General features: G+C 34.3%; 1 protein-coding gene across 6 annotated transcripts in view; it reads left to right on the top strand.

Moving 5' to 3' along the window:
• NAALADL2 (N-acetylated alpha-linked acidic dipeptidase like 2) overlaps positions 1-27,760 on the top strand; it is a 634,909-nt gene that overhangs the window by 356,580 nt on the left and 250,569 nt on the right. For all 6 annotated transcript variants that reach the window (XM_031047098.2, XM_031047101.2, XM_031047097.2 and 3 more), the window contains 2 exons: positions 537-742; positions 2,267-2,386. In XM_031047098.2, coding sequence (XP_030902958.2) covers positions 537-742; positions 2,267-2,386 — 326 coding nt within the window. The remainder of the gene's footprint in view (positions 1-536; positions 743-2,266; positions 2,387-27,760) is intronic.

Below are 27,760 nucleotides of genomic sequence, written 5' to 3' on the forward strand. Positions count from 1 at the left end.
AATGTCTTTTTTGAGATAGGGTGGTGAGCACTGAACACTGTCTTCCAGGTGAGGGAGTACTAATACTTTGTGCATTTTCTCCATGTTTCTCATTGTACTACCACACTTTTTCTTTTCTTATTTGGGTGCTAATATGTATTGAAGATAGAGTTTTCCTGCTTATTCATTTGTGATTTTCTTGTAACACTCTAAAGTGAGCTTGGGACTTTCTTAGATTATCAATATGAAGATGTCCTGACTGTAAAAATGGTATATGTCAGATTTATAAGAAGGGAGAATAATAAGCAACAATGAGGGTAAGGACACAGGGTTTAAATTAGGAAAATTATTAGTATATTTTAACTAGTATTCACAGTTTTATCTATTTATAGTGTACGATTGTCTTTCACATGATCATATAATTTTTTGTTGACAGCATTGTGTTGTATTAATAACATTACAGACTAATAGAGTTAATCTTTTAGGCTTTCTAAAAATCCTTTTAATGCTAATATCCAAAAGAAATAAGATTCTCTGTCCATTTTTTCACATTTCAGATAGATACGTCATCGTTGGTAGTCATCACAACAGTTTGAATACTTACAGTGGACAAGAATGGGCCAGTAGCACTGCTGTCATCACAGCCTTTATACAAGCCTTGACAATGAAGGTTAAGAAAGGCTGGAGACCTGACCGGACCATTGTTTTATGCTCATGGGGAGGAACGTTATTTGGGAACATTGGTTCATATGAATGGGCAGAGGTAAAATAGCTTTAGAAAAACTCATTGCAATAATGCTTATTTTTGTTGAAAGCATAAAAACATTACAAAATTGCCGCATAGAAATTATGGTTCATTAACTGGTATGTTATGTCTGTCTCTGTACCTTCATGAACTCCAGAGCAAATGCAGTGAAAAAATCTGTAGAGGCAGTTCCTGTGGAATGGAGCGTGTGATAGCAAGACGGCAAGTTTCTATAGCTGTCAATGTTGCTTTTACAGCCTTTGGGAACTGTTCCCCTCCCTAATTCAGCAGAGGAGTGTAAAAAAGGGCATTGCCAAAGTTTGGAGGAAAGGGAGGGGAAACCTCAGAAAAAGGCCTAGGCCCAGGAGTAGCTTAGAGGGCTTTTTCTGCTTCTTGGGGGTTCAGCAGTTACTAATTTTTAATTGATAGGCTTATCAGTTAAAAGTATGGTGGTAGATAATGATAGAGAGAGAGAGAACTGAATCAAGACCACACTGAATGAAGAGAACTGACTATGATCTACGTTAATCACATAAGCATTACAGTATCTCCATAGCTTGTGCTGATTCACTTTCTAAATAATTGTGCTAAGGAGTTAGGTACAATCTGACACAGACAATTCTTTGAGCTCTTTCTTTCAGCAGAATAGAAACCAGCTTACTGAAAGAAAATCAGTGTTGTTGATCATACAGTGGACACAAGTTAATAAATTAAAGGAATAGCTGGCAGAGAGGTTCATGGCTGCTGAATCAAAACAGTAGATAAAATGAAGAGTTAATTGCTTTTTAGCATGCGTGAGAAGCAGCTAGCTCTCATTGAAGTTTCATACTTCCAACATGATTATTCTTCAAAAACAAGAGGGGTGAAAAAATCAAGTTGAAAAGATCCAGGCTGGAAGCAAAATTTGTTTAGTTCCACTTCAAATCAGCTTTACATCAGATGTAATTGTGTTACACCCCTTCTGTTCAATATAAAGAGATGCTTCACGCAAAGAGTAACTCATTGCTGAGAAGGCAAAGAGGATCTTTTTAAAAAAGAGATAATAATTGAAACAGTTTGTAAATGCTATTTTTGTAGTCTAAAAAAATACTAAAATGAAAACACTGGGAAAGTTATGCAGTTCAGATCTGAATCTGGTCTCTAAAACTCTGACTACATTTAACTGTTGGTAATGATTAATTTTGAAGCTTGTCTTCTGTCTGGCAGAAGTTTAAAAGGCCATCATGTTGTTTCACAGTATGTAATGTTTTCAGTTTTGGCCTTACACATGTAGTCATTCTTAATTCCTCCCAGGCCCATTTGCATTCTGTTAGGATGATGTGTGAAATGGAATTTAACTTACGCTATATAGAGAAATAGCCTTAAGATGTCCTTTGAAGTCCTTAACAGTATATTGTAAGAAGTAGTAGTAAAGTAATACTTAGACAATAACAGAGTACAAAAGCATAGGGTTCAATTTTTCCCTAAAAGGAGCTGAAAGAACAAAACAAGTCTTAATTATAATGATGCATAGTAATAACCATTGTTCTGCTTTTGTTGTAGGATCTTAAGAGAGTTCTTCAAAGAAATGTTGTTGCTTACATTAGCCTCCATAATCCAGTCACAGGCAACTCAACTTTACATCCTGTTGCATCTCCTTCTCTTCAGCAACTGGCAACAGAGGTTAGAAATAAAATATTGTCTTTCACATGTTGTGTATTAGATTACATGGTTAACCCCCTTAATGCCAATTGGATATAGATAACTGTAGGTGGAGTTTGTTCTTGTTAAGCATTTTAAACTCACAAACACATATGAATTATTTTTACTTAGCATATTAAATTTTATTTAAAAAATTACAGGGTGCATTAAGAGTTTGGAAAGGATAACTAATTTAAACAGCTCAACCAAGTCTCTGCATACTTGCATGTCCTGCAACTTTTTCACCTTTTGTCAGCTTTAAAGTAACGTTTTTTATTCTTCAGCACCAAGCACATTTTTCTCTTCCTAATCTGATCTTTCCATTTGTTTGTCAATTTGCATTTAAACCTGTATATATACCAGATGTAAAATGATGAAGAGAGAGAGTATTACTCTTACTATACTAAATACTGTCTAAATTATGTCAGGTTCAGTGCTCAGCTAAACCTTTGTAACTAGTCTACAGTCAGAATATTCTGTAATTAGTTAGGCTGGTCTCTAAATTTAAACTAATTACCTTATTGTGCTTTCTGAGATTGCTGAATTTATTAATATTTAAAATAAATTGGAAATAATTTCAGGTACATACTAAATTATAACAGTTTGAAGTGGTGTGCATAAAATGGATTTCAATTTTATTTTCATAAAGTGTGCCTTATAGACATTTTTACATAGATTTTCCAAGCTAATACCCATTAGGTTTTCTGATGTTTCTTTGATTTACCTCTTAAGCATTTAGTACTAAACACTGCTCAGAGTAGCATCTTGGATCAAATGCAGTTTAAGATTGATCTTGCTTGGCAATTGTTGTCCAAATAAGTTAGTAAAATGGTACCAGTCAAATTGCTTTTAAGCAGTATTTTAACCACTTCTGTCCAGTGATTAGGTGGTACTTTCATCATGGAAAGGATCTGGAATGTAGTTTATTCTGTAAGTATTGTGGCAAATGCAATGCAAAATCATTTATTTTTAGGGTTTAATATGTGGAAAATTATTTATAGTGTTTCATATATGTGAGTTTACAGGTGCTATGGGTATGTCAATTAAAATTTTATTATTAGGTCCTGTATTTCTAAAAAAAATACTATTCTGATAGGTTGCTATCCTTTTCCTAACCTATAAGTATTTGCAGTCCTTTCTTTATGAAAAAAGGTATTTGCCATTTAAAGGAATAAATTTATTACATTAGGTCCTCAAACTTTTTTTTTTTCTCACTTTGTGTCTTTGACTTCACAGTATGGTCCATGGCATTGATCTGAAAACTGTAAGCTGTCTAGAGCTGTGCAGCAATGATTATCATGATTATCTATTTATCACTTTCTTAAGATTTGATTCTTTTATTCTAATTAGTGCCACATTAGTACAAGTGTTGGAGTCAGGCCCTCTATTTCAGAAAGAAAGCAATGGAAATCTCTTTTTCACTTCTGCTTTATTTAGGTGTTCCATTTGAGTGTGATGTTGTAATATTTTGTAATTCTTGTTGTCATAGCAAATGCATCTTGTCCAGTAGTATAGATACGGCATCTCTTAGATGTCCTGCCTTGCCCCAGTTAATTAGTTTACAGTCAGTAAAACATGACTAGAACTCCATCTTTTTTTTCTTCAGTAAAAACTCTTCATTTCTTCTCTGATTCTTTAGTGGCTAAGGCTTTGTTGTTGAGATTGCATCCATTGTTTACTGTTTGAAGCCCTATCTAAAAAGGACAAAGTGCATGTGAGATAATCTGTATAGTTTGTTGGGATTTTTGTAGGATAATATTATTTGTAATTAATGCAACAGTCACGCAGTTTGTGATGTTAAAAATATTTGAAGGAATTACTGCTTCCAAATGCTGGCTAGATTTCTGAATACGTCTGAATTGACAGTGATGGAACAGCCAAGCACAGATCTTTTTTTGTTCCCAAGGGTACTCCCAATTTGCCACGTGTCTAGGAGATTTTCTCTGGAAGACTGATCTACTTACAAAGCATATTGATTCTACTTCCAGCACCTGACAAGAAAACAGTGTAATTACAGATTACCTCAAAATTATTATCAAGGGTAAGATGTGACTTTCTGGAGCTCATCTCATCTTGAAGAAAATGTGAGTCCATTCACATGAGATTCTTGTTAACAGATGCAGGTAGCAAAGAAGTGCTTAAAAAGTCTAGTGAGACACAAGTATCATTTGAAGTTGTAAGAATAATTCTCTAAAATGAGGTTTGCTAAAATAAAAAAATAAGGTGAAATGAGAATTTCTAATAAATAAAAAAATGAAAAGAGAAAATAACCAGTCTTGTTTAGTTAGACAGAAACTTTCCATAATTTATGAAGACATGGAAGATACTGCACTGTACCTTTGGATTCAGTGATAAAAGTCACATGCCCATTTTTAGATCATGATAAAAACACCAGCTTGAATTACCTTTTTCCAGTGTTGTTACACTCTTGAGGAGGGAGAGACTAAGATCTGCTCAGTATTTGCACCAAGGACTGAGTTGGGTTCAATGCTCGTTGTGCTAAAATTGTGGACACTTCTCAATAAAACAGAGGAAGAATGTTGTTTTCCTAGGGACAATTAATACTTGTTACAAAAGCCTGCAAATGTTAAGTGTCAGTATTCTAGGGAAAACAAAAACTGTAGTTTGTCCTCTGAAAGAAAAGTAAAAATCGTACTAAATGTGTAGCACTCCATGAATGCTGCAAAGACCATCACTTAAAGAGAAATGTGGAGAAGTCACAAACTGAGGCAGATGCATGCAACAGTATTTACTTTCTGTGCTATTAATATGTGGCTTTTCTAAAATAAAATTTTGAACAGTCACTGACCACTGCAGCTTCCAAAACACCTGATTTCCTTAATTTCTGGAAACTGTGAGAAAACTAGGGAATAATTTTTAACTGAAACGTAGTTTGTGTTAATATTCTAGACCTGTAAGTAAAAAGAAAAATCACAAACCTAATGAGCTGTCTACTACATGAGATCTGGTGGTCAGTTAAAGAATAGAATAAGTGCTTGGCTAATTAACAAAACATGACTTAAAGATATTTTATGTAAAGAGATTACATCTTTATTTTAGTTGCAGATTTCAAAAGCAAGCTCCATAAGCCATATTCAAATAATAATTTTACGTGCCTATGGGTAGAATTCAGTGGGTTCTGTCTGAAACATCAAATTATGTGAAGAACCTAATTTAAATATTTGGATTAATTCAGCAAAGAGGAATTCAGACAATTCTGAGATCTTGACATTTAATTCAAATCTTTTTTATATAGCTATGCTAATTAGTGTCCACATTAATAAGAAGGAAATAATGCCAAATTATATTTCTGCCTACTATTGTTTTCTAAGGGAAATGATTGTTAATTTTCTTGCTCAGTTAATGAGTCACCATTTGTTGGCAGAGTGTCATTGGTAAATTGGGTTTGTTTGTTTGCTGGCATTCATTCTCTGTAAATATGGCCATTAATGAATTTTTCTATAATTAACATTTCACAAGTAAAAAAGTTATTATGAAACATAAATTAATTGCTGTTTTCTTCTAACTAATTGTATGACCACTACTGATCAGACTACAGGCCTGCTGTTGTTGCTGATCCAAGAAAACTTATTGCTCCTGTCTCCTATGGAAAAAGGCATTTAAAGCTATCAAATAGTGAGTGTTAAAAGTAACTGTACCAAGTATTGTTCCATGCTATTTAGCATTATTTATTTCTATTAATGGAGTAAAAGGCATAAAACATCTTTACATTTAGAGGTGGTATTATTAACAGAAAACTACCTTTTCTTTTTGAAGTAGAATTGAAAATAAACTTTTTTATAGATGCTTATTATTATATCTTGATTTAAAAATAATAATCTTACATTAATGTCAGCATTGATTCTTTTCTTCCAACTTATATGTGTTTCTCATTTATTTTGTTTTGCCTTCAGTATTTAAGAATCGCCCTACAAGCCTCATGTATCAGTAGGATGTACAGAAGAAAAGAACATTAAAATATTGAGTTGCTTGCTGTATTCTGTGTAACAAGATTACAGCTTTCCCATGAATTTTCAGGCTTTATCTATTACTGCTGTTAGTGTTATAATGGATTGGTGATGTTGCTTTTTATATTTGTGTTGAAAATAAAAAAACCTCCTGAGAATCAGAAATTTATGCTGTGAACACTTGTCTCAAGAATTCATAACTACGTTAAAAGGGTGCTGTTAATATAGACAATAATTCATGAAGATGCTGCTTCTCCAGTGTGAAAACCAAAGTTTCATTTAATGATGAATTTGATTTTCAGGTTACACCAGGTCCTTTTCATCTGCTAACAATGCGCTTATTTGGACAAAACATTGCTTTGTCCACTGTTTCATACTTTTTCACTCTTCCTCTAAATTAAACAATTTTAATAGATAAATGCCAATCTAGACAGTGGTTAATTGTTTAAACCTACTCATAGATTTTGATGTTATTAAAATACTGTTGCTTTTACGCATAGGGAAAAAAATCTTGTTAGCAAGGAAGAATGCAAATGGACTAGTTTTATGCTATGAATATTACTGAATGTCTGCTGAAAGTCCTTTGTTGCTAGTAAATCGAGCTTTCTGCTTCTGGGTCTGTCCCTATCATTAAGAAATTAAAATACTATTTTTTTTCTGCTAAAAGCATACATGATATATATTTTCAGTGTTTTTTTGTCGTTGTTTTTAAATGTAAATGTCAACTTTGACAGCCATTGCAGATTAAATTTGAAGAAATCTGGACATTTTCCTATCTTTAAATGTGATGCTGAAGTAAGGGAGTTTTAAGTAATTCCTTACCTGCTGTAGAATGGATTTTGGTTCTAGACTTCAATTGTCCAATCAAATTAAAACTATCTAATGTAATAAGCTGTACTGTGTAATATACTTGTTTTTTTCCTTCCAGAGAAGTGTTGTTGCTAACAGTATCCATACAGTATTAAAAAAATTGACTTCAGTTCTGTCTAAATATTGCTTTGTTTAATTTCATCTTACTGCCCCTAGTTATTTCCCTTCAGAACTGACTTTTTTCATGTTAATAGAAATACATTTTCTTAGTGGTAGAAAACTTTTCGTCCTCTGTGGAGAGTTCAAAATTAAACTTCTAGTTCTTATGAAAGATGATAGATTAACTGGTTTAGATATTTTAAATTTTCTGCATCAACACAGATCATTGAAAAGCTTCTCTCAGTTTGTTTTTTTTTCCTGGTCATTATTAACTATATTGTTGAATGAAAATTACTTAATAGCTGTAAGCTATGCAACACAAACAGCACATGTGAAAGAAATGCTTGTGCAAAAATGAAATGTATGGTAAAATAACCAGGGGGGGGAAAAAAACAAAAACAAAGCATCTTTAAATGAGAATCTACAAGACATTAGTATAAAATGAAATGAGACTTTATGTTATGTCATTTGGCTCATGTAATAAAAATGTGAAATATATTAAGTAATGTGATAGTTAACCTGGCTGAAAATATTGGATACCTTTTTTTGGTAGTAAGATACATGCTTGCTAAGTGTGCTGACCTCATATTCTGAGAGAGAAGTTTTAAACTGCTTTTTGTCACACCATTGCTTGCTCTGTCTGAGTATGTCTTCTGGCTGTGATTATTCATGTGAGTTTAAATAATTTACCAATATTTTCTGTTGTAAAATTGTGTGCTATTTCATGTGGTCCTAACCAGGTCACATGTTGAGAAGTCAGAGGACTGGGCAGAACACTAGATTTGTAGAAATGTGGGAAGGTGGCGTTTTGTTGGGTTTTTTTTTTTTTGTTCTTAAGCTATTTCTTCCAGAAAGAGTAAAATTATATCTGTAGAATACAAAGACAGTAACTGTCTTGGAAAGCCTTGACCTGAGTCCCACTGGGATGTAGTAAACTGCATTGCATTCTGCTCATACTAATGGATTTGGAGATTGGAAGCTCTTTTCTACCATGCACCCTTGCCATGTATGCACAGAAGACTCTCTTGTGTTTTAGTGTTCAGATTCACCTGCATATCCTGAAGTTGTCATCACACATTGCTCAGCAAATTTGTTGCAATGCGTGCGTCAGTTTAGTGGTCACAACTTTCTGAACTCATAATTAGCTGGCTTTGTCTAGTGCTTTATCATTGACTTCTATATTAGATGGAAATATAGTCAAAATAGACTTAAGTAGCAAAGTTATGATTTGAATGGTTTAGAAATCACCTTAAAATTCTAGTGATTGATATGTTTCGATAACATGCCTGTCTTTTACTATCCAGGGTTATCTTTAAAATTTAACTTTGTAGATTTGTCACCCAAAGTGTCCTTTTAATTTCAGTGTTGGTGCAGTTACATTTCCTTTACATGAAAACATAAACTGGATTCTTTTAAAGCTATTAATTGAATTTCTGTGCCTATTCCATAGGCATAACTATATAATAAATTCCTAAAGAAAAAAAGCGCAAACAAACAAAATAACCCACCCGACCACTTCAGTGATAAACATCCAAAAAAGGGCAGAACATTAGAAAAATCATGTTTAGGCATCTTTCTTGGCAAGAACTTAGTAAAAGCCTTTGATGAATTCTTCAGATCCAAGTTTGTGATGGGTAAACTATGCATAAACATGCAAAATAAAATGAGAATAGCATATACCAATACAGAGTTGTGGAAGAACTGGGGAAAAACTTTTCATATGCATATAAAGCTGTCGTAGCTTGAATAATCACAACCATTAACTGAAATTATTGTAGGGAATCCCTGTTTGTTCATTTTTCATTCCCTGTTCATCTGTTCACCACCAGAAGATTGTAGAGGTGGTATCTAGTTCTGTGTGAAAAACTACAAAATAGGGGTAGAATTGACGTCATCAAGACACTTTGTAAACTGGAAGTTTAAATTACTACAAAATTTCAAAAATAATTTAAAGCCAATCAAATATATGTGAAAAAGAAATCTCTGTATTTTCTAAATTATTCATGAGGGTTTAATCAGTAAAGTAGTTGAGAAGCCCTTTTATTTAATGAGTCAAAGAATCATAATTCCCATAGCATTCCTACTCTTTCCTTTATGCAGAATGTGACTTCACTGAATATACCAGGGAAAAAATGTACAGCTCATAATCTGTGATGTCAAGAAAAGAAAAAATGCAGGAAATGATTTTCCTGAAGTTTTTGCAGATAGCATTTTTGGCAGGTAAAAGGTCATACAGTTCACATCTTTGTCTTTTACGGAGCCTTGAAGGTGATGTCAAAATCAGTTTTGTAGCCATCTATTTTAAGACTTTAATGTTTAGGCTCTTTTTCAAGAACAGCTTTCTAATATTTAGAGGAGATGCTAACTTCTGAATTTTCTATCCTGTATATATCCCTGATTAGATATGTTATTGTATAATTACTTGAAACCTGTCTTGTATGGTGTACATCATTCTTTGTATTTTGTTTGCTGCATATGGTCTGATTGTTAAGCTTTGTGTAATGATTAGATTTTTATTTAAAGCAAGTAACAATAATTATTTGCAGTTTTCACGCAAAATATTTAATTAACTCCAAACACCACAAAAGGATCATAAAACTTATTTCAAAATATCTTCAAGAAGCTTGTAAAACAGTTGCTTGCAAGGCTAAGATGGAACTGAATGCTCAGAATCGAGGGTGCTTTGGAACCAGTTATATTTCAGTGGATACTTCTTTGGGGCTCTGAGGAACTGGAGGGGAAAAATCACATAAAATCTTTTCCTCCCTTTAAATTAATGTATCGTTGTTGTAAATGAAACACAAAAATGTAGTTTGGTTTATTGGGTTTTGTTTGGCTTATTTCTATAAAGGAAACAAGATTTTATTTTACAGATTCTATACATACAGTGTGATTAGGTACAGTGTACATACTAGTGACTATGTAAAGCACCTTTGGTGGTACAAAACCAAACCTTGTAAGGACTTCAAGCAATAACGTGATCCAGTTCCTCATCCAGCTGCAAAAATAAGTCTCTCTGATGTGTTTTAGCTTCCAGTCTACAAGATTCTACGACTTTCTTAGATAATCTCTGCTTGTCTTCTATCACAGTGCCATTTGGAAATTATTTTTCATCTACTGAAGTCATCACAGTTAAAGATTAATCTTTCTTCCACTGGTTATCTTTATTCTTTTTTGCAATGAATTTGTTACATATTGAACAAAAGTTATCATTACGCACAAAAGAAAATTGCATACTTTAAACACTGAATATCAGCTTCAAAAAATTGACATATCTTCGTTAAATTTTGTATGAAATTCAGTGTTTAGAGTTAATATGTTTCAGGGTAACAAGCGAAATCTCTGAAATACTTACAAATTGAGGTGCATGAGGCAAAATGGTATCCTGGCTGGTTATCCAGTGAGGGTAATGCATCTTCAGAGTAAAGGGTATTTGGAATATACCTTTGTAAAGCAAAGCAGCTAACTAGTGAGTGAACCTGGAACCAAAGGCGTTTTAATAAACTAAACTAAGTTAATCTGAGAACAGCATGTTTCTTCCAAATGCCTTCTTTCTTTATCTGAATTTCTTTTATAAAACATTTTCTTAATTCTCATTCATGTGTAAATCTCCTTTTTTCTTTTGAGTCTCCTTAGATCTTTTAAAAAGTGTTAGTCCCTAGATGTTAGTTTTACAGTGCTGTGACATATTTCACTTATTCTGCAAAATGGCTTTATGTTTGCATTTGTGGGTTTTTTCAATCTCACTGTTCTGATAATGGAGAAAAGATTAAGAATGAAATTCTAGTTTCACTTATATTTCTATAAAATGAAATGTTGTAACCCTAGTGATTTAAGTATATTTTTACTGATTTATACACCAGTGTAGACAGAAAAGAACTGGGTCTTGACTTCTAATTTATTTCCCTGTAAGAATAATGGAGTTTTCTCCTTCAGCAGTAAAAATTATGGCTTGTATTCTCCATAGAAAGAGCATTATGTTTGTGGTGACAGAGCTACTGAAGGCATCTGGTCCTGCTCATCAACACCTGGATTGACAGATGACACTACTTATCTTGTGAATGATGAAAAAAAAAATCAATTTGTTTCATAGAATCATGGAATGGTGAAGTTTGGAAGGGATCTTAAAAATCACCTAGTTCCAACCCCCCTGCCAAGGCCAGGGACACCTTCCACTAGACCATGTTGCTCAAAGCCCCCTCTAACCTGGCGTTGAACACTTCCACAGATGGGGCAGCCACAGTTTCTCTTCAACCAAAAGGTGTTCCAGTATCTCACTGTCCTCACAGTGAGGAATTTTTTCCTAATACCTAATCTAAATCTCCCCTTTTTCACTTTATAGCTATTCCCCCTTGTCTTGTCACTACACACCCTTGGAAAAGGCTCCTCTCCAGATTTCTTGTAGGTCCCTTTTAGGTACTGGAAGACTGCTATAACATCTCCCTGGAGCCTATTCTAGAAGTAGATTGTAGGCTTGCTGACACCTGAGCTTGATGCTCTAGTATTTAATCCCTCTTTTAAAAAAAAGTGGTAAATAATCATAGCTTATCATTTGTTCTTTCTGACATCCTGTACTTCTCCATCAAAGCAGACACAACTACTATGCAGTATTCTGCCATGCAGATATAGTATTAGATGCTTGTGCAGTGCTGCTTACAGTAATGCTGTAGCTCAAGGCAAAATATTCTGGTAACTTAAAGCCTACCTATGACCTTTTAAAGGAGAGCTGTTACACTATGTGAAAGGAGGAGAGCTCATACATGACCTTTAACTGGGACAGTGTGTTTGTGCTCCACAAAGAACACATTGCCTTGGGCCTTAGTGTAAATATTTTGGTCCTTATTCTGATTTCCTGTAAGTTAATGTACACTGAGAGGAATTATATGAGGACTTATGCAGCCAAACCAGTGTAAAAGTGGGGTAAAAGATGAGAGCTTTGAGGTTATTATGGCACTACTGAACTCTGGTTTTCCAGCAGAGTTGGCAGGCTTTTTTTTTGTTTGTTTTTATTGCTGTTGTTTTGTTTTTTTGTTTATTCGTAATGCAGTTAAAAACCCACAACTTTTTGTTTTTGTTTTTTTTTTTTAAAGGCTCCTGGTGATTAAGTGGTAAGCTAACTGAATACCACTGTTATTGAGTAAAAATCCCTTCAATTATTGTAATTTTGCTGAAGGATTACCAAGCAAAACACAGCAATATTTAAGTAGTCTCTGAATCTCAAACAGCATAAACACAGATCCTGAATCCTGAAAACCTGTGGTAGAGTAGCTCATCATGTCCGTGTTGTTATGTACTGGAGGAATTGCACTATGTCTGACTTGCAGGCAGCTATTAGCAAGTGCTTTCTTGCAATAACAGGGGCATATTTCTTGCTGAACAGAGCAGTGACAGGCCCTCACTTCTCTGTGAGACATGCTCACTCAGATATCCCTCTTTTGAGTTGAACTAGCTACATCAACTACATCGGCATGATTACTTGTGTTGACCCATAAGATATTTGCAGGTTATCAGTATTTCTAACTGTATGAACTGAAATCTTTGTGAATTTTTTCTTAGACACATCTTGTTTCTTACCCCTTGATTTCCTGTGGAGCACAAGCCCAATAAGGATCTTTTAGAATTTCATTAAATCTTTGTTGTTGTTATCATTCAAAGTCTGAGAGTAGAGCTTGTTAATTAGCCAGAGCATCCTCTGGATCATTGCTTTGGCATCATGCATTAACATTTTAAGTCTGTTCTTGGTCTCCTCCATCAAAGTATTTACTTTTAAGACAAACATAATAACTTAGTATTGATGATGATATAATAGTTTCAAATTAGTACAAATTCTGAGTATGATCATACAGCAGTACTTCACGAAGGAGATTTTCAAAGATACAGGTAAAGAAAGGTATTCAACCTAAGTGGCTTTCAGTTAAAGAAGGTTCCTGATTGGCCTTTGTTATTTGAAAATTCTATCCCAAGGGGCAAGATAGACTAGCAGTAAGGAAAAACAAAAATTATCCTTTTTTTACTAAAAATAAAGTGAAGTATGGGGAGATGAATAGGACTTCACAAAGTCACAGATGAGGGGTAGAAGAGAATTTAATCCAGATCTCATGGCAAATGACTAAAGAGGTATGAATTCTTAGTCTTTTATTCTACACTTGGGCACTCTTAAAACACTGGGCATTAAGTTTACTTGTTAATCTTAAAAATGCTTAAGAAATACAGTTGGAATCAGTTTAAACTGCATAGTGCAAGTTGTTAATGTACTATGCATTAATGCTTTCACAATGATGTATTTCACATTCAGTTATAATGTTGAAAATTTTGCAAAATGTTTCATTCTGTAAATGGTTTATTAATGTTGAATGAAATTTCCTGAATTAAGTCTTTCCTGTTCATGTATTTTTTCTGGCCCTTATTTTTGCAAGTTCATTTGTTGTTTGGAATGGTTTGCAAAATATTTTCTGCATCAGATCTGTTATTGACCTGAAAGTAGCATGCTTGTATCCAACATTCCAGATTTAAGTTGGTTAATATAGAATTCAACTTCTTTTTTTTTTTTTTTTTTTTTTATTGGATGAGCTTCCTAATGTTTTAGGATCACATTTGCTTAATTTTTATAAATAATTATCTTCTTTTGTCATGTAGCTGTCTCCAAATATTTTGCAGCTTGTGCCACAGCACCTTCCTGCCAGGCAGTGGTATTAGGTCAAATGCTTGGATTCAGATTATTCAGCTTCACTTTTGGGGTTTAAAAAAAAAAATGCCATTGCCTAGTAATAAAAACCTTGACTTGGCTAAGAAATGCTGAGGTACTATTGCTTTCAGATTTGCTATGCAGATGAATGAGAAAGATGGGGGGTTTGTTGGTGGTGGCTTGTTGTTTTGGGTTTTTTTTTTTTACTCATTTTTAGTATATACTGTGCTGGAACCAAGTTGAAAATTATTCCTGACATCAATGGGTTTTTTTAATTTCTTTAGATGGAAAACATTAGCCTCCTTAATGTACACTAATACTGTTTCTCTCCACTCCAGTCTCTCTCTATATATATTGAACACTGCATTAGAAAGGTTGGGTTTTGGGGTTTCTTTTAATCACTGCTTTTGGTTCAGCCTGATTGGCTCATATTTTAACTTATTTTTCAGTGTTTTGAGAAGTCAATCAGGCTGCACTCAGATGTGGTAAAATGAAGCACTTGAAGTGAAATTTGCAGCTCTAGAACTCATCTGCATTGCTATTTTTGAACAGTCTTTATAAAGCCTTCCAAATAATATTTTCAGAGATATTAAAGTACTAAAATTTGAAACTAGGTATGCTATCCAATGCCAGTCAACAAAGTGGCACATGTCAGCATAATGGGTGCTAATTTTTAGTATTTCTGTATTGTGTCAACATGCAGATACTTAGAGAAACAGAATATTTTATTGCAAATTAGTGTCCCAATGAATGTCCCATTGCTACTTATGTCTTAGTACCATAGAGATTGGTTTGGAAAAGTACAGTTTAAGAAAAATATGTGAGTAGTTTCTTACATTTACTTCCATTTAACTAAAGTTTCATCTTTAGTTCCAGCTTGGGGTCAGCACTTTCTTTGTGCAGTTTGTTGTTTCAGTTTTTTTGTTTGGGTAGTTCTTTTTGGTTTTATTTGGAGTAGGGTGGTTTTTAGTTTAGTTGGGGTTTTTAGTTGGGTTTTTTTTGGTGGAGGTGGTGGTGGTTTTTTTTTGTTTGGCTTTGATTCTGATTTGTTGCTGGGAGTTTTCTGTTGTTTGTTTGAGTTTTTTTTTCCCCTTTAAAGGTCCAGGATTCGAGCTATAGCTGTATAATGAATATTTTACTATTTCTTAAAAATATACTGCTCATACAAGAACAAGTCATTTTAATCTCTCTTTCCTTGTGACTTTTGAAATATCATGTATTTGTTAATAGACTTCTCAAAGAATAATATGTCTCCCTCAGATTTATTCAGTTAACTTTCCTAGCTTTTCAAAGTACTATTCATGAGACAATCTGCTGTACCTCAAGAACATCAGTGTAACTGATGGTCAGTCAGCACTTCTGAAGATCTAAGCCTTATATTTTAGAAGGCCAAATCAAAGGTGTGAACTGAATGGTAAGAAGGAGCACATACTAAGCATAGCTTTAGGTAGGAGAATTTGATATTTTTTCACTAATGCTTTCTTACTCAGTAAACAAGAAGTAGGTGAATATGGAGTCTTTATGGGAGAGTGTTCACTGCAGGATCTCCAAAGGACATTTGCTTATGCTAATTCATAGAAGAAATTATATGGCCATAAGTCTGTTGTAGTATTTTTTTCAACCACTATTATTCCACAGTCAGAATACAGGTAACAGATAAAAATATAATATTTTCTCAGCATAAAAATAGGCAGGCAGATATATATTTAATTCTTTCACTCTATTTCAATTCATACAGGATGAAATATGTTGTAGTGTAAGTATAGTGTAACAGGTATGCACAAGGCCCTTAGCATGTTTCTTTATATTTATAGGTCAAACATTGCCTAGTACTACTAAATGCAGTTTAATTTCTTCACAAAGACGTGATTTTAAATATTTGGTTACTTATCTCATAGTTGTACTTTGATACTTGCCAAATATGATCAAAATAGTAACCAGAAAATGGAAGAGATTTTACTTATAAGTCTATGTAAAGCACTCATACAAGATATATGGTTTAGTGTGAGGTGTCCCTGCCCATGGCAGGGGGGTTGGAACGAGATGATCTTGAGGTCCTTTCCAGCCCTAACTATTCTATGATTCTATGATATTTTGCCTCCTTCTTAAATACATCATTGTAATATCTTTCCTTCTATGTTTCTCTTAAGATATTAGACTTGAATAGATACTTAGATTCATAAAGCTGTTGTTAGGCACTGAGATGTTTGTGACTTTAGGGTGGAGGAGGCCTGGGGCTCTTCTCCCTCAGACTTAGGAAAATTAATAAAACGGGCTAAGAAATTAAGGACGTGCTGGCACCAGCACCAGCAGCTCTGCATTTGAGGAAGCCATGTCAACTGTGAAACCTCAGCTTCTAGATTGATGGTGTAAGAAAAGCTCTGAACTTCAGCTCCTCTGTGGGCTGCATCTTGACAATACTGACGTATCAGTAGTTAGGGGGAGACTTGGGGACCTAGTGTATTTGTAAATTAGGTATTTGATAACACGAGTGGTTGTAGTTTCTGGATGTTAAGGTCTGACCAGATTTGACCTTTGTAGCCAATTTGGGCAGATTGAAGTTTGATTCTCTAGTATCTTTACTCAGAGTTTAGAATTTGAGTATTCACTCAGCTGTTCTGCAACATGTTTTACAATGGATACATTTACTCTTTTCATAAATATTTTGCAGTTGGGGCAAACAGTAAAATGTATTGGCTGTTCAGGCTGAAGGCCTGAAGTAAAAGGATTATTTATTGTAGAGAAGTTACATACACATTGATCATTCTTTATGTAGTCTTGAGAATGATAGGTACATAAGATACGCTTCAATGCATGTGCATCTTATCTATGTTGGTAGTAACTTGGCATGTGTTTTTAGGTAATGAATATCTACTAATTTTCTGTGCTAGTACTTCATGTATTTTTTGAAAGTAGAAATCTCCTTCAAACCACTAGATCCGGTTATTCTTTGTTTGTGTGCATGTGAGATTTACGCCAAATGCATATTTGAATGCACATTCTGAATAATCCTTCTTATTTGTTATATTTTAGTGAACTATGATTAGTGCCAGATTGAAATCTGGTGGTAAGGTGTCTTGCATAAAATTGGGAAATAGTTAGTGCAAATTAACAACTGGGGTTTGAGGGGGGCTTTTTGGGGTGGTGGTGATTTTGTGGTTGGTTGTTTCTGGGGTTGGATTTTGGTGGTTTTGACTTTTTTTGTTTGTTTTGTGTTTTTTTTTTAATTGTAGTTCTTTTAAGGACATAGAGGAGGAAAGAGACAGTAGGAACTTTGGATCTTATTCAGTGTTAACTGTTTGAGAATGTGGTGCTTTGATGATTTGCCTCTTAAAATGAGTCTCAGATTAATGTTACTCTAAAAAAAATTCTGTCAGAAAGTCAGTAGCTGAATTTTGGTTTAGTTTTCACCTCCTGGCTAGTATTTTCAGATTAATAGGATATCGTAAAAATTAGGGAAACCTATATGGATAATTTGATCAGTCGTACTACATAAACATGAATTTTCATAAGATTGCACAAAATCTACAATTGGAAGTTATTAGACAGCTATGACATCCTATGCAGGAGCTGAAGAAGAGGAAAGCTGAAGTAATTGTTTTGCAGGGTCCCTAGATCACATAAGGCAATGGAGCTCAGTGTACCAAACCTGAGCTGTAGGCTGAGTTACAGCACCAAACTGTGAAGATTGTAGGTGCTCTAGAAGCCAAAAGAGTGCTTGAGTTGAATTAGCATTACAAAGGAGAATTGCAATGACCTGTGTAACTGTAGATTCATTAATTTTTATAATAACCACAGATATAGTAGTGATAATTGATTTAAACAAGACTTAGAAGGATAATTAATACCAGTCAGGTTTTTTTTTTTTTCACAGAACTCACCTTCATAAAATTATTTTAGTCTTTTGAGGGGCTGATTCTTTTATAGAGGAAGTAGTACAGACTTATATGGAACATCTTGTATTCTATGAATTTACAATAAGAACAATGCTTTGGGATAGCGGTTAATTACATAGATTTCAAATTTACACAAGCTGACTGATAGATATTCTAAGGTGTTACCTGCCAATAGAGAACCATCATTAAATAGAAATTTTCCTACCAATATTTTTCAGGCAGCAGCACTAGATTCAGTATTAGTCAACACCTTCATTATTTACTAGATTAAAAATTACTAATCTTAAAGTATGTGAATGGTAAAACATAAAGGATAGCATAAGAATCAAACACTGGAAAAAATAAAACCATACAAATTCATATGTGATGAACTATAAGCCAGTATTTTAAGAGTAAGCACAAGGAAACATTAGAACCAATTACTTTGTAAAAAAAAAAGGATTATTTCATCTTTTAGTACCTTTAGACAGAGATTAGCATTTTGGGTATATGGTATTCTTTATTTGCAGTAAGGCAACTGATCTCAGTGAAAGTATATTCTCTTTTTTTTTTTTAAAGATAAGTTCAACAACATAACAGTTGTGTTTGGTTTCAGATCCGTAACTGTCAGTTGTTACAGAAAGAATGTTGTTAAACAGAGCTATGTTCTTACATGTGATTTCTGATAAGTACCAGCCGTACCAACAACCAGTACAACGAAAATCATGTCCTGGAACTTCCAGTACGTTTATATTTTGGAAATGTGTGTCTGTGTGTGTGTGTGTGTGTGTATACCTGCTTGATTTCATATCTATAAATAATACTTCTGAGCTTACGGAAACTGTTCATAAAATTATTTACGTATACAATTATGGTAGTGAGGGCAAAGATGCAAACTGTGGAAGGTGGCCTGCGCACAGAAGGATGTAATACAGAGGAAAAAAATGAGCTTATGGTTACGTGAATCAGAAGCTTTACCAATTAAAAACTATTGGGTTGTGAAGTAAATTTTCTCCACACTGCTGACCGGAATCTGCAGCTTTGGAAGTTCACAGAGATACCATATCATTTAGTATTCTCAAAAATAGGTATATGCATCTTTCATCACTCTTCTTTACATTGTAAGAGTAAATAGCTGTAGATTACACTTTACTGAATTTGTCAATTTGTTTTACAAGTGCATTTTTCATTGCATGCATTGTTTCAGAGTGTTTGATTTTATTGCAGCAAAATTAACTTAAAGATGAGAATCTGGAGTATTAAACCTGAATTATAATGTAATACCTATTTTTCTCTAGAATATTTTGCAGTAGTTAAAAGCTGTCTTGTTTTAGTCTTATAGATCTGTACGAATAAATTCTAAAATAAAATACATTATCAGTCTCTGTGGGATTTGCTTGCTTGTTATGAAAGAATAGTGACCTATTCCTGGAACTTTGTAAACAGTAAAATCCCACGTTTTCTCATAAAAATTAAAATTTGTTTCTTGTCTTCCCATACTTGACATTACATGGCAATTACAACATCCTATTCAGTACTGTACGTGGATTTTGGAAATATCTCAGGTAATAACCTTAATTTTTCAGGCTGCAAAGGAACACGGCATTTGGGTGTATGTTGATTTTTAACTAATAGCTGGCTCCTGTATGTTTTGGTGAAAATATTTTCAGAGTTACTTGCACTAGATAGGTTTCATGTGTCTGGCTGAAATCCCGTTTTATTCAACTAGTTGTCATCCCAAGCCTTAATGTTTCATTGTTCTTGAAACCAAAGTCAAGTGAATTTCTATGGAAACCAGAAAGAAAAAGCACTGGAGCAGGTTGCCCAGGGGGGGTTGTGGAGTCTCCTACGTTGGAGATATTCAAGGCCCGCCTGGACAAGTTCCTATGTGATGTACTCTACGTTACCCTGCTCTTGCAGGCGGGTTGGACTAGATGATCTTTTGAGGTCCCTTCCAACCCTTGGGATTCTGTGATTCGACTACTAACAGTGGCACTACTTCTTTCTCTTCTGTACCTTTTTTTTTTTCCTCTTCTGCTCTCCATATTGTTTTCCTGTCCAGTACAGAGGCAATATCACGGATCCTTACTTATGGTATAAGTAGATAAAAGTTGGAGCAATCCAGTCATAGAAAACATCAGAGCATTGCACTGCCTAAATGAGGGTTTACAGTGCTTCACTTGTCAAAGTTTTTTTGCATCAGTGCTGTAAAATAAAATCATTCAGCAACTTTTGGATCACTTATCTCCCAGTAGAGCCTGGAGACCAGTATCTGTGGTGCTGTCTGACACACTTTAATAAATCTGCTTCATGATGAGCTTTCTGAAAAATGCAGTTGATAGAGATACTTGATATCTTAAGTGCATGTACTGTTATTATTTCATTTGCTCAATTCCCACTGAAATCCAGAAGAGAGGTGTTTTATGAAAAATATGATGGTAGCTTCTTGACCTTTATGCCTTGTATGGACTAATAGGAGTGACTTTCCATTTCAAAGAATGAAAAGTATTTTTGTGTGTGACTGGGAAAGGAGTGATTTGTTGATGCATAGTTGCTTTCGAGGAGTTTAAATGTCAGACCAGAGGTTTTAGGGCAAGGTAAAGCTTTGCCAGCAGTAAATTTCTTTGGCCTGATTCCAGGGTAGTGCTGTAAGGGGAGATTTGCAATAATTTACCGGTGTGGCAAGAGAGTTCCTCCAGAGTATTACATGTGATTTTCTGTGTTCTGTTACAAAAAAGTTTCTTCATTTGTGTATATTGCAGTTGAACTTACTCTGGTCTTTGATTGTAATAACAAAAGAGACGTTTTGACTGCAAATTTTCCCTGCACTTTAAAAACCTGACTGTTCCACTTGATATGCCATGTTTATTTGTATACATATCCTCCCTTCCTTGGATGATGTGGTGTTATGAGTCTGTCCTGCCTCTGTGTGTATTGTTATGAGATGTGCAGGATGATTCAGTAGGATTCCTTGTATCTGGAAAAGAGTTGATATGATACTGGAGTGATATTGGAGTGTGTGTAGAGCGGGAGGGTATGTGTGGCACATAATATGTTCACATGTGTAACAGGGATAAATGATGTAACATCATTTGTAACAGGGATATATTTTTTTTCCCTAGTGATGCACTATAGATTATGTTGTATTCATAAGTAGCAGATTGTAGATCTCAGCACAGTAAAACACTGCACTGCATGGGGAAAGGGTAGCAGGTTGACTTTCACTGCAGATGTGAGACATCTGTCTTTCTGGGTCAGCTTTACGATAAGGCTCAGAAGGATGAGCTGATTTGCACTTTGACAAGCAGGTTTTTGAAGGAATAGTGCTAGAAGACATTTCTGGTAGAAATAGTACAGATCATGAATACTGTGTAGTTCAGAAAGAGGAAGTGTGAAGAAAATATTGGTAGTTTGGAAAAATTCAGATTAGAGTAGGTGCAATCTGTAGTATCCAGCTAACTGTGCAAGCTTCTAATATTAGGTGTTGCAATACAAATACAAGTTTTGCGCTGTGCGTGGTTTGTTTTTTTGTTATTTTTGTCAAAGTAGGACAGAGTGATGGGGTAGCTTGAGCCATCTGGTTAGGTAACTGGGAAACACAGCTTCTGCAGGTGTGTGCTTTGCATACTAGTAGGGCTAGTATTGATAATTAAAAATTCCATAAATTTACTCTCATACTTTGCTTTCCTAGGTGAGCCTTAATTCACTTTTTAGCAGAAAGTGTATAGTGGAAGTTTTTTTTGGGGGGGTGGTTGTTGGTTGGTTTGTTTGTTTGTTTGTTTTTTCAATTAAATTGAAGACCACTGAACATTATTTTACTGCATATTAATTTGACATCCAACCTCATGATAACTGTCCTGTTTGGGACACTTGCAAGATCTTGAAACATGATTTAACACTTTGAGTGTACATATCTTTTCCCTTTAGAGGGACAAGTAATTTCTTTTTCTTCCTGTGGCTTATAGAGAAGTAAGACTGTAATCGCATTTCTGTCATGAATTATTTAAGACTTGTTTGCATGATGGATCCCAAAATGAGTAGCATGGCAGAACCTGATCATAACAGAGTTAGACTACACTGAAATGGGTTCATAGTCTTTCCACTTATTGTAGAATGAGAGTGCCTTTAGGCATTTAAAATTATTTGCAAGCCTTAAATATTTCCATGGTGTATAAACTGCCAAGCATTTGAAAACAAGGTCTTGTCATCAAATCCTAATCCTCTTGCCTACTTAAGCAGTGTAGGATTTTTTAACAGCAAATTTTACTACAGCACAAAACGTTAGGGAAGTCATGCAGTTCTTATCAACTCCTGATTTATCAGGGTTTTATACTAAAACGGATTAATTTGCATTTGTTAAACCTTGGTTTCACAGTATCTCACTATGTATGTGGCCATTAACCCTGACCAGTGTTCCTGTACTGGATACCTGGAAGAAAAAGCTTGAATACCATTAAGTCAAGGAAACTACTGCTTTTTACATAATCAGAAAAACTGCTTGACTGCATCCTTTAATTACAAATGCAACCATTCCATGCTCACAAATAGTTTACATTAAAAACTAGATTTAAAAATGCAAGCTCTAAAGGGGAAAAATAACCACCCAGTTTCCAGTGTGTGTTGAGCTAGGTCTGGAGACAAGTTCCTTCTGTTAATATAGCATTTTTTTTGCTGGGTTGCTCATCTAATGTAATACAATCTTAAGCTGTTTTCTGAATTTTACCATAAATAAAAGTAATGGTAAAATGTATAGGCAAATAAGTAGTACAGTAAATATTTTACCATAAATTACCACTGAATATTGAGGCTGAGCCTGTGATCATAGAAATTGGATTTTTAAAGTTACTGTACCTGAGATACTGGAGAGCTTGCCTTTATCTGTGCTGATGAAAAAATATGGGCAAAGTTCTCATGTAGTGCTTTTCTGGTTGATGAGCATAGGAGTGTGGGGTATGATGGAGAAATTCAGCTGCCATAGCTGTGTTCTGTAATTTCTTTATTGCTTTTGTTAAACCATCTAACTCTCTAAATTTTTAAGTTACTCAGATATTTGGAACTTCTGATGACATTCCAATTGCGGTCTTGCCACTTATATAATTTATGCTATGTAATTTTAGCTCTTAAATATTTGATTGCTCTGAAATTCTCTTATCAAATAGGAGCATACCTGCTTGATTTTTATCTCTCTTTAAAAAGCCATTAAAATTCCTAGGAGTTTGTACTGGATGTTGGCAAAAGTATATCTGAGTTAATGAGGCTTATGACTTCAATTTATGTATAGGAAGTATAAATATAATTCAGTATCATATAAAAAGCATCAGGAATCAGAGAGGGACTGTCAGTACATAAAGTTAAATGTAGAAAAAGTCCAGTAAAAGAAATTAAATTCACACTATAATTTTTTACTACCTTCTTTTTGTATTTATTACCAGTTTGATGTAAAATTTGCATCTAAAATGTGGTTCAGTCCTGTGAGGTCCCATTTATTATAAAGACCTTACATTGATGGTCTTTTTTTTTTTTAAATAAGACAATGATTTCAAAACATGCAAATGCTGTTTATCAGAACACAAAGAACTCAACAAGTAATACGGGTTTATGCTTGCTTAATGTTTTGTAGCTGTAAACTAAATAAAAAATAATATAAATCTGTTAAGTAGTAAAACGTATAGCAATATATCTAAACATTTTAAACCAAGCATAGGTATTCCCCCATGCTTTGTTTTATAACTGCTGGTATTATACTTTTCCAATTTAGATAGGAAGCCACCATTAAAGAGCCAAACTTAATTTAAACTTTTTTGAAAGGTAAAACTAGAGGGTTAAGTATGGTGCCTTATGCTCCGTAGTTCACTGAATTTTCTTTGATTTAGTGGAAATTTTAATGTAGTATCAAAACTTGGTCTTGGGTAATCTCTATTTGCTCTGACCTTTTATAAGCATTGTAGTTGTCACAGTTTTCATTTTCCCTTATCCCCTTGGGTGAAAAATGCTCTGTCATGGAGGATACCTGCATGCGTTTTCAAAGAATAATTCTTTTAAAGCCATGAGGTTTATCTAAAAGGCAGGTTTTGCTAGTGAAAATACAATATTTAATATTTTCTTCCCACACAAGCTAAAAACCAGTTTACTCTTGGAATTTCCAGATGCAGTGCTTCTGTGTACCCAAAAACATCAAGTACATTGTGAGGGACTTTCTAAGGAACTAATGGTGATCCCTGTCAGATGCAGTAGTATGATTGAGAATCACTTGCCCTATGATGGATGCTAAATATTTTGTCCCTGACATCTTTAAATAAACACTAGTTCTTGTGGGGGTTGTTTTTCCCTAGTGACAAGATGGTGTGTATGTGTCAGCACATTTTATTCACACTACCTCAGAAGATTTCTTAGTGTAGTCTTAATCATCTTTTCTTACTCTGAACACTTGCAGGCTTGGTCTAGAGAGTGATCATTCTTTTTCTTGTTCATACTTTGTTAAAAATGTTGACTAAAGTGTCTGAACAGGTATAGTGTAAGTATCATCAGATGAAGCTGCTCAGTTTTGTTTCAGTGTCTAATACAGTATCAAGAAGTCAAAGATCATGGGGAAATTGGGTTGTATGCACTTCTTGAACTTCGCTGTCATGTCTAAAATAGATGTAATAGACAGGCACAAGCACTGAAATGACAGCTTTTCACAATATTACTATCTGTAGCAGAATATCACGGTCTGCCTATGCCATTTTTAATATTTTTATTATGCCTCTAAAATAGTGGAGGTAATCATAAGATTGCATTGTTTAAATAGGTACATTCACCACATTAGTTGTGTGTAACATTTAGGCTATTCTCTGTACATAGCATATTACTTAGCAGATTTTCTTTTCTTGTGCAGTGAAAGAATGAGTGGATATAATTTAAAATTATTTTTATGTACATACTTGAATAATGAAAGTTTGATACGGCTCGAAAGTTAGGAATTATTCAGTTTCTATTTGGTTGTTCTGTTTGGTGATGTTAGGCAAGACTGAAATGTTAGGCACCTTGCTTGTCTTTAGTTGATTTGAAAAATACTTTGAGGTCTCTAGGGGAAAGTACTGTATTAAATATCCCTAATAATTTTATAAACATCTGTTTTGCATGAATATCAATATATATAATCAATCAGCAAAGACTGAGAGCAAAGGAGGATGTTTATATCCAAACCAGTTGATCAGATGTGAGAAAATAGAGGAGTATGCTTGCCAGAGAGTTGATAGAATTTCTTTTTTCAGTAGATTTTGGTAGTCAGGGCAAGCAAACAGCTGATAATATTTTTAAGGAGTTGTAAAACCTTTTTCCTCTAATGATTTGTTTCTCAGTGTAGCAGGGATTTATAGATGAGAGGATATATACTTGTGAATCTTTTGCTATGTAGATTCTCTGGCCCTTCCTACCTCTTGATGATGATTTAGTGTAACACATTTGCAGTAATAAAGATGCTAATCTGTTGCTTTCTTCATTTTTACATGGCCTGTGATTAATTTAATATATTATGCTCTTTGCTTATATTTTTTGTACTTAATTTATTTGGCTACAATGCTTTGGCTTCTTAAATGTGTTTTCCTTGCACCTGCTACTGGTACAGGTGGTGATTCAACTCATGGAATAAAGTTAGATTATTCATGAAGAATAAGCTTCCTTGCTGTAATTCTGAAACTGGGATTGCTGCAAGAATAATTGTTCACTCTTCATTTGTCCTGTTAAAAAACTACTTAAACATGTGAACCCTTTCTCAGAAGCTGCCAAGGTTTTAGCTTCAGCTGGAGTCACATGAAAGAAGGAAGGTAGGCAGAGCTAACTGACAGGTACATGTCTCTAAATGTGTAACTGTCAGTGAAAAGTGAACCATAGAAATGGCCAAGATATTTTTTTTTTTAATATAGGCTTTTATTTATACCAGGATCTTAACATTGCCACAAAAGGCACCTATGAATGCTTACATGTAATTAGTGCTAGAATAAGGTCTGCAGTGAAGTACCACTTGATGATACTTTATATGTGTCAGATGTTTTATAACATTAACCCAAATCAAATATACTTAATGGGCCATATGGTACTCTTCATTTTCTCAAATTTGTAAAATAAACCTCTAACACGATGCTGAAAACCAAAATGAACTCCAGAGAAATAAAATTATTCCGTTATGAATAGCATGTGCATCCTTACACTGACATGAACCACTCCTTGATTACTGTCTAAACACATGGCTTGATCTCCTTCCAGTCTAAGGGGAGGACTTGATTGACACAGTGGAGATCAGCATGAACAACTAAGTGATCTGAACAGTGCTATTATGTGTGTTTTGCTGTAAGACTAGTTAGCCGAAGAAATGCAGTTTGCCTGTTTTACAACTAGGAGGTAGTTCCTACAAATCGTGTTGCTGATAATTTTTTCTAAGATGCATTTTTAATTTTGGTGGGGTTTTTTATGTTGTTTTTTTTTTTCTAAAGGATCATTAAGTAGGACCTGACTGCAACTGATAAAATATTGCATAACATTTTTTCCAGGCTGAGAACTCACAAATTAGTTATTTTTGCATATATGAAAGGAGAGATTCTGTGGTTTCTTAGAACTAATCAAATTGACACTGTTTCAGATTTAAATGTGCAAAAATAGCAGACTAGTTGGGATAGGGGGGAAGGAAAGGGAAAGCAGAATGCCAAAGCAATACACAGTTTCTATTACATGATGATTGACAAGTTATTTGGCGTTAAAGAACTTTAAAATGCTTTTAAATCCCATGTTTTTAGAAATTAGCATTGTTGTAATCTTCTTTCCCACTCAGGTCAATTCTGTGACTCACATCCCCTAGCAGTCTTTTACTAAGGAGTGACCTTCATTTCCTAGCAGCAGTGAAAGTTGAACAAAGCAGTTAAACTCTTAGGATGCTAGCCCTATGGAATTGAATATTGCTGTCATGAAAATACAAATCCTATACCTTGAAGGCTGGTGATGTAAAGAACCAAAAAATACCATATCTCGTTGTACTCTTAACCAAATTGTAAACATAAGTAAACTTTCATAGAGGAAAAATATTTCATTGTTGCTTACAGTGAGGAAAAAAAGTAACATGGTTTTGAATAGCTAAAATGAAATGTAGTGTTTTCCAAGGGGCAGAACGCTGGCTAAAAGCTTGGGTTTCTGAAAAAGGAAGGTATCTCTTAGGTTCCTGCATGCTAACAGATAGGATGTCTGGTGTATATTCTGAATTAACTGACTCTACCATCATTTTCTTAGAAACAATACAAAACAATATCAAAATAGTCTTAATTAGCTGTGTCCATGCAGTATCTATAACCTTGATTGCTTTTATGTGAAACGTAATCTGCTTGGTAGATGACTTGATACTTAGCCAACCATTTTGGGGTATAGTGAGATGGCACTAATGGAAAATGTCTTAGAACTTCATTCATACAGTTACACCAGTTGACTTCTCACATACTAGATTAAAAAAATCTGGCATTTTTTGCTGTGGGAAATGTTATTCATTGCATGAACCCTTGTTTTCCTTTTTGATTATCCTCTATTATCCCCTCCCTAAATGGGAATTCTGGGTATAAATTCCAAGTCCACACTTGTACCTCCAGGCAGCAGCTTACAGTATTCCTTTTCTGAAAACCCCACAATAAATTCTAGGTACAGATACATAGGAGATGATGAAAGGTTAGAGTGAAAGGTATAAAGATTTAGATTGACAAGGAAAAAAAGGTACATTCATTTTCCTGCTCAATTTCCTTGCCTCTGTAAGGTATACGGTAAGATTTTGATGGCACATGCCACACTTCAAGATATCACTTCTGTTAATTACTTCTAGAAAATTAATTCTGGATAGTCA

The sequence above is a fragment of the Melopsittacus undulatus genome, chromosome 6 (genome assembly GCF_012275295.1).
Source record: "Melopsittacus undulatus isolate bMelUnd1 chromosome 6, bMelUnd1.mat.Z, whole genome shotgun sequence".
In the NCBI taxonomy this organism is placed as follows: Eukaryota; Metazoa; Chordata; class Aves; order Psittaciformes; family Psittaculidae; genus Melopsittacus; species Melopsittacus undulatus.